General features: G+C 37.2%; 1 protein-coding gene across 1 annotated transcript; it reads right to left on the bottom strand.

The window, feature by feature from the left end:
• Positions 1-1,565: 1,565 nt before the first annotated feature.
• LOC102024510 (zinc finger protein 709-like) lies at positions 1,566-6,174 on the bottom strand. The gene is given in 4 exon segments (XM_013508420.1): positions 1,566-2,114; positions 2,116-3,948; positions 5,360-5,420; positions 5,606-6,174. Coding segments are annotated over 4 exon segments (2,025 nt in total). The 5' UTR covers positions 5,640-6,174; the 3' UTR covers positions 1,566-2,017.
• Positions 6,175-6,992: the final 818 nt, after the last annotated feature.

Below are 6,992 nucleotides of genomic sequence, written 5' to 3' on the forward strand. Positions count from 1 at the left end.
ATCCATACACTGAAAATGCCTCCTGTTCTCCACTGTGTGGCCAGTGACTTTTCACTTACACTGTGATGAGGTCTACCAGGTTGCCTTTAGGAGCCATGCTGTCAGGAAAGAAATTTACTAAGCTGTCCAAGAGCTGAGTTCTTTTGAGCATAGGTGTGATCCACATCCGAAAGCCTAAAGCTCTAAAATCTGAACCACATTTGAATACAGCACAAGCTAGGAGCTGGAACTCTTTTGCCTCTTCTAGGTCTGAATGATCCACAGTTATATAAAGATCACTTTGCAAGTATTTTAGAGCACTAACAGGATCTATTTGTGCCTTTTCTTCAAAGCTGTGTTTTCTCATGAGGTATGTGCAGTGCCTCACCAAATAATCTTTTGAAAGTCAACACAGCTTCAGTGACCAGAAGTCATCAAGTCTCATCTTTACAGAACAAGATTTTCCTGCCTTCCCACCAAATAAGAAAGCAACCTTATCTAACTCATCATAAACAAGCTGATGGGCAAATCTTGGACATGGTTCTTCATCCTGTAGACTTTTACTAGGACTATCCTTTGCAGTTTGATCATTCTTATAGACACAACACCAACTAGTCCTCACAATGTCATAAATACAGAAAGAATTTTTCACATTCTTTTCTCTCTTTTCCTTGTCTTTGCAGAGTCCACATAAGACATCTATTTCATTCACTTCCGCATCAACAGTTGTTCTCTCTGTGAACCCTGTCACCAAGACCATCCCACAGTCTTTCTTCATACCATCTGATATTATATCTACATGATCAGAGTCCACATCATAAATAAAGAAAACATTCAAATAGGTTTTTGGTCTCTCACCACCAAACACCTATAAGCAACTATTTTTTCAGTGAAATAACGTGCAGTGTCCTATCCGAGATAGGATGTCTTCAGGCCCAGCATTACAGGAGTCCTCTTAAAGAAGTTTCCAGGTTTGACACTGACAGTTGAAAAAAAAACACACTGAATTGTGATTCACCAGCTGTGCTGTCATCTATGCTGCCGTTACATGTCAAAATTCTACCACCAAAGTGTAGATCTTATGTTTTTCTGAATCTGCAAACAGCAACATGGATCATCTGAAGAAACCTACAAACAGGGATCAAAGCTAGCTCAAGAGAGAACCCATGATAGGTACAACCGTTGGAAATGTCAAGAAGTGGAGCCACCCATTCCTTGGGTGAGTTTCCATCTTACCACACATTACATCAGATGCTGGACTTGTAACTAGAGAACTTAATGTCTGACCTGCTGAATTTTGGACTTGCTTTGTGCCCAAGTGGATGGAATGTTGGAAGTGTTTTGTCATTTGAACAGGAGGCTTGCAGAATGGGTTATTTTTGATACACAGGGTAGAAAAACTAACACTATATTAAAAGTCATTGCAGTACAAATGTGAAAAATAAAATTTTGATGGTAAGAAAAAAACATTTATGGAAATGGTAATACTGGCTCCTGTAAGAAATAAAAATATGCAATATTGCCTGTATCTCCCAATATCAAAAACATTAAGTCAATAGAAAGCAACCATACTTGAAACTAAAAAGTACATTTTCCAATTCAATATATTTATTTAAAAGACACTATGTATTCAACAGAGACATTCAAAAATACAAAAGGTATGTAAACTCAATATTTTCATATTAAACCCTACAAATATACAGTATAGATATGTAGAAGTGATTTACTGAAAACCACACTATGCACTTACTTTAGAACAGCTCCATGGGGGAATTGTATTTTCTTCAACATTTGTGAAGACGTATTGGCATTAAACATGGTGCACTTTCTGAGCAGAATTCCATTATATGAAAAATTTTCACACGAGTTTCAAAAGCAACTTGAAGGTATAGTTTTTCTCCAGTGAGTCTTCTTTCATGTACTTAACGATGGGGTGTGGACTAGCACCTTTCCCACATTACTCATACACAAAGTATTTCAGCCCAGGATATTCTTTGTTACATGTGAGAAATTTATGTGTGCAGAAAGTATTTGCACATTATATACATACATAGGATGAATCCCCAGTGTGAATTTGTTCATATACTTGAGATTCACTCGGCCTTGTGAAAGCATTTCCACATTGCTTACATACACGACTTCTTCCTAGTATGAATTCTTTCATGTCTCCGCAAATACTGGATTGTGGGAAAAGCTTTCCCACATTGTTTACATACATACGGTTTCTCCCCTGTGTGAATTTTTTCATGAATTTTACAATACGCATGTGTGGTGAAAGCTTTCCCACATTCTTTACATACATAGGGTTTATCCCCAGTGTGAGTTCTTTCATGAATTTGATAACTAGAGTTTCTGTTGAAAGCTTTCCCACATTGCTTACATACATAAAGTTGCTCCCCTGTGTGAATTCTTTTATGTATTTGAAAAGATCTGCATGTGCTGAAAGCTTTCCCACACTGCTTACATACATAGGGTTTCTCCCCTGTGTGAATTCTTTCATGTATTTGATAAGATCTATGTGTGCTGAAAGCTTTCGCACACTGCTTACATACATAGGGTTTCTCCCCTGTGTGAATTCTTTCATGTACTTGACAAGATCTGCGTGTACTGAAAGCTTTCCCACATTGCTTACATGCATAGGGTTTTTCCCCTGTGTGAATTCTTTCATGTATTTGATAAGATCCACGTGTGGTGAATGCTTTCCCACAGTGCTTACATACATAGAGTTTCTCACCTGTGTGAATTTTCTCATGAATTTTACAATAGGCATGTGTGGTGAAAGCTTTCCCACAGTGCTTACATACATAGAGTTTCTCCCCTGTGTGAGTTCTTTCATGCAATTTGCAATCACGGTACCAGTTGAAATTGTTCCCACGTTGCTTACATACAAAATGTTTCTCTCCAGTGTGGGATCTTTCATGTATTTTACAATACGCATCTGTAGTGAAACATTTTCCACATTGTTTACATACATAGGGTTTCTCCCCAGAGTGAGTTCTTTCATGACTTCGACATCGAGTGTTTGTGCTGAAAGCTTTCCCACACTGTTTACATACATAGGGTTTCTCCCCAGTGTGAATTCTTTCATGTCTTTGACAAACACATTTTGTGCTGAAGGCTTTCCCACAGTGTTTACATATATAAGGTTTCTCCCCTGTGTGAATTCTTTCATGTAGTTGACAAGATCGGCGTGTGCTGAAAGCTTTACCACATTCTTTACAAACATAGGGTTTCTCTCCAGTGTGAAGTCTTTCATGTATTTTACAATATGCATCTGTAGTGAAACATTTTCCACATTGTTTACATACATAGGGTTTCTCCCCAGAGTGAGTTCTTTCATGACGTCGACAAAGAGTGTTTCTGGTGAAAGCTTTCCCACACTGTTTACATACATAGGGTTTCTCCCCAGTATGAATTCTTTCATGTGTTTGACAATCACGTTTTGTGCTGAAAGCTTTCCCACAGTGTTCACATATATAGGATTTCTCCCCTTTGTGAATTCTTTCATGAATCTGACAATACATACGTGTGCTGAAAGCTTTACCACACTGCTGACATACATAGGGTTTCTCTCCAGTGTGAAGTGTTTCATGTATTTGACAATTCATACGGGTGCTGAAAGCTTTACCACACTGTTTACATACATAGGGCTTTTCTCCAGTGTGAAGCCTTTCATGTATTTGACAAGATGCACGTGTGCTAAAAGCTTTGCCACACTGCTTACATACATAGGGTTTCTCCCCTGTGTGAGTTCTTTCATGACATTCAAAATGACTCTTTCGTCTGAAAGCTTTCCCACACTGCATACATAGATAGGGTTTCCCTCTACTACAATTTGTTTCATGGATCTGACCATTATTGGGTGTGTCTATTTGATTTACATGCACATTAACATCTGGAGCACAAAGGAGTATTTCTTCATATTGATTCCAACCTTGATATTCAGAGCATTTCCTTAATTCTTCACTTCTGCAAAGAAAAAGAAGTCACAATAAAAATGGTCATCATAATAATGACTTACAAAAACAAGTTGTCTTTTGATGCCGGCTAAGAATTTTGGACAATGAATTAATTGAATGCCTTGCAAGATACATTGAAAATCGCTATTCCCAAAAGAGTGATATTCATTTTAGAATTTCAAAGTTCCTATATTCTGAAAATACAGAAGGTTTAGGTTCATTTTCAGCATTCACTTCATATGAGTATCACATAGTGATTATTTTGATCTTTCACTCAACACACTCCCTTCTCTCCTTAACCTGTTTCTTTTCCTTAACCAATCTCTTTTACTTATCTCCAAAAAATCAGTCTGTCCTTTCTCTATCAACTTCCCTTTACTGTACTCTCTTAATTTATATTTTGGTTTCTCATGTGAGAGTTATTTCTCTTAACACTACGGGAGGAAGACCCATCCATTACTTTTGGCAAATCACATGGTATAACTGATCTTTTTTACTGACTATGCAATACAGTTTCTTTTTGTCTTCAGTGCTCAGTATGAAACTCAGATCTTAGAACAAAATCTCCAGTTTTTTTATTTGTATTTTAGAGAGATTTTCAATGACGATTAAATTGTTCAGGTTGGTTCAACTTGCCATTCATCAATACCTGCTTCCCAGAGTACTATGTTCACAAGAATGCACAATCACACACAGCCTATCAACAATTTTCCTTATCCATGAATACACTGATAGATATCTAAGGTGATTCATGGCTTACTGGTTCTAAACTGACCTATTGTGATTATGGGTATGCATGCATCTGTATAATATGATGATTTTCATGCTATTGAGAATATACCCAGAAATATGTCTCGATTAACTTTTGGAGACATCTGTATAGTGATCATCATACTGACTGTAATTAAAATTTCACCAATATTCTAAGAAGGTTCAATCAGAATGAACTCAAGTCCCTGGACAATGCCTTGAAAATATGTATTGAAACACTACCATTACTTTGAACTTTCAATAACTGCTTCAAGGTTAGCAATTTTTGGATATTGTATGTGTTATAATCAATATATATACACAGAGTTAATAAAGACAACTTCCTGTCAAAACTCAAAGTTTGTTCTTTTCATATACAGCTATATACGATACCTAAACCTATTTTCATACCTGTTTATGATTCAACTGTCAGCTTATATATACTGAAGCTGTAAACATCTTTGCAGAACATTTTTTTTTGGGGGTACCGGAAATCGAACTCAGGACCTTGCGCTTGCCAGGCAGGCGCTTGTGCCGCTGAGCTATACCGCAGGCCCTTTGCAGAAATTTTTGATGTTAAATTGAACTTAGCCTCATTTCTTTGGTTGTCATCTTTCTGCTCATACACTGACTTGTGAAGAACATACTTTTCCCTTGTGAGTGCAAATTACCTTGGACTTCTCCAGGAATTTTTGTGTTCTTTTTCAACTTCTTGGTTATCCCCAGCTCTTCCTGAATTGCAGACATAGAAATATGAAGACTCATTATATTTATATCTAAAAATTAATAGATTTCAATTGGATTCAGGCCTGAGCTATTCTTTAAAATGTTTTCACATTCTTTATAATGAAACAGCACTGATCAGCAATAAACGATATTCTCTGATAGTGTAAATGAGAAAGAGCTCTCATCCTTACCTATGGCAGCGACATGCCTGAAGGTTTCCCCCATCACATCTCTGTAGAGCTCCCTTTGGGATGTATTCAGCAGAGCCCACTCCTCCACGGTGAAGTTCACAGCCACATCTTCAAAGGTCAATGCCTCCTAAATGGTCATACATACATCTCTCAAAGGTAGGTGTATTCTCACAGCCTACAATATCTTAACTCCTCTCATAGCTAAATTTAGAGCCTAGTATGGTAGTACATACTGTAATCTTAGCACTCAGTTAAATATAGGCTGAAGTGTACAAATCTTAGTTCCATATCTCGGTCATTAATTCCATACAGAGCCACATTTTTTTCAGACACCAATTATGGTACTAGATTACAATTCATCCATCAGACATTAGGAGCACTGATTCTTTTGCTGGATCACTGCAGGGGTAGCTGTGCACTGTCTAAAGCAGAGCTCACAATGGGAGCCTACGAAACCACCATCCACAAAGCACAGGGGCAGATGAATATCTAATGAGTCACATTGATAGCCCATAGGTAAAATCTCTTTTCAAACCTCATTATTGATGTCATTAAGTCCTTTCTTTGATGCACTTAAGCAGCATTCTGAAACCTGAATTTGGCTTCATACAAACAAACACAGTTGAACCTCAAATATGGTATATAAATACTAACAAAAGTATTCATAGAAAAAGTTTTATTGGAACAGTCTATGAACAATGAAAACCGGCCAAGGCTGCAAACTATCTTAGAGCTCAGTGTCACCTTCTACTCAGACATAAGAGATTCTAGGCTGGTCTGAGAGGTAGATGAATAAAATGTATTATATCCATTGAAAACCAATATATCACAAGACATGGTGGTACATGCCTGCAACCACAGCACTTGGGACAGTGATGCTGGAGAACTGCCTTGATTTTGAGGCTAGACTCAGTTACATAATTGTGTGAAAGACAAACAGAGACCCTGACTCAAACTCCCAGAAACAAAGTAAACACAAGTTGGACTTGTTTAAAAGTTATAGCTATACAATATAATAAAACTCTCACAACCTTCACTACCTTCTACGAAAGGAAGGTAATAGCTTCCATAATATAAATAAAAACATTCAAATTCCACAGGTCATGAGACAGTACCATCACTAGAGAAAATGACAAATAGATTTCAAGAATGGAACACAGAATTCAGTGAGTTCACAGGTATGTGGAATATGCATCATTGACAAAGCCGGTGGTATTCATCTCTGGAAGAAACCACAATCTCTTTAATTTATGTTTCGTGAGAAATAGAGATGTGTTTGTGAGCCTGGATTGTATATAGCCTTCTATTCTACCTGCAATATGTTACATATTGAAATGGGAAAGATAACCTTAAATGCTTGAGAATTCAGTGAAAAAACTTCAAATGT

This window comes from Chinchilla lanigera, unplaced genomic scaffold (assembly GCF_000276665.1).
Source record: "Chinchilla lanigera isolate Chin_1 unplaced genomic scaffold, ChiLan1.0 scaffold00145, whole genome shotgun sequence".
Classification (NCBI taxonomy): Eukaryota; Metazoa; Chordata; class Mammalia; order Rodentia; family Chinchillidae; genus Chinchilla; species Chinchilla lanigera.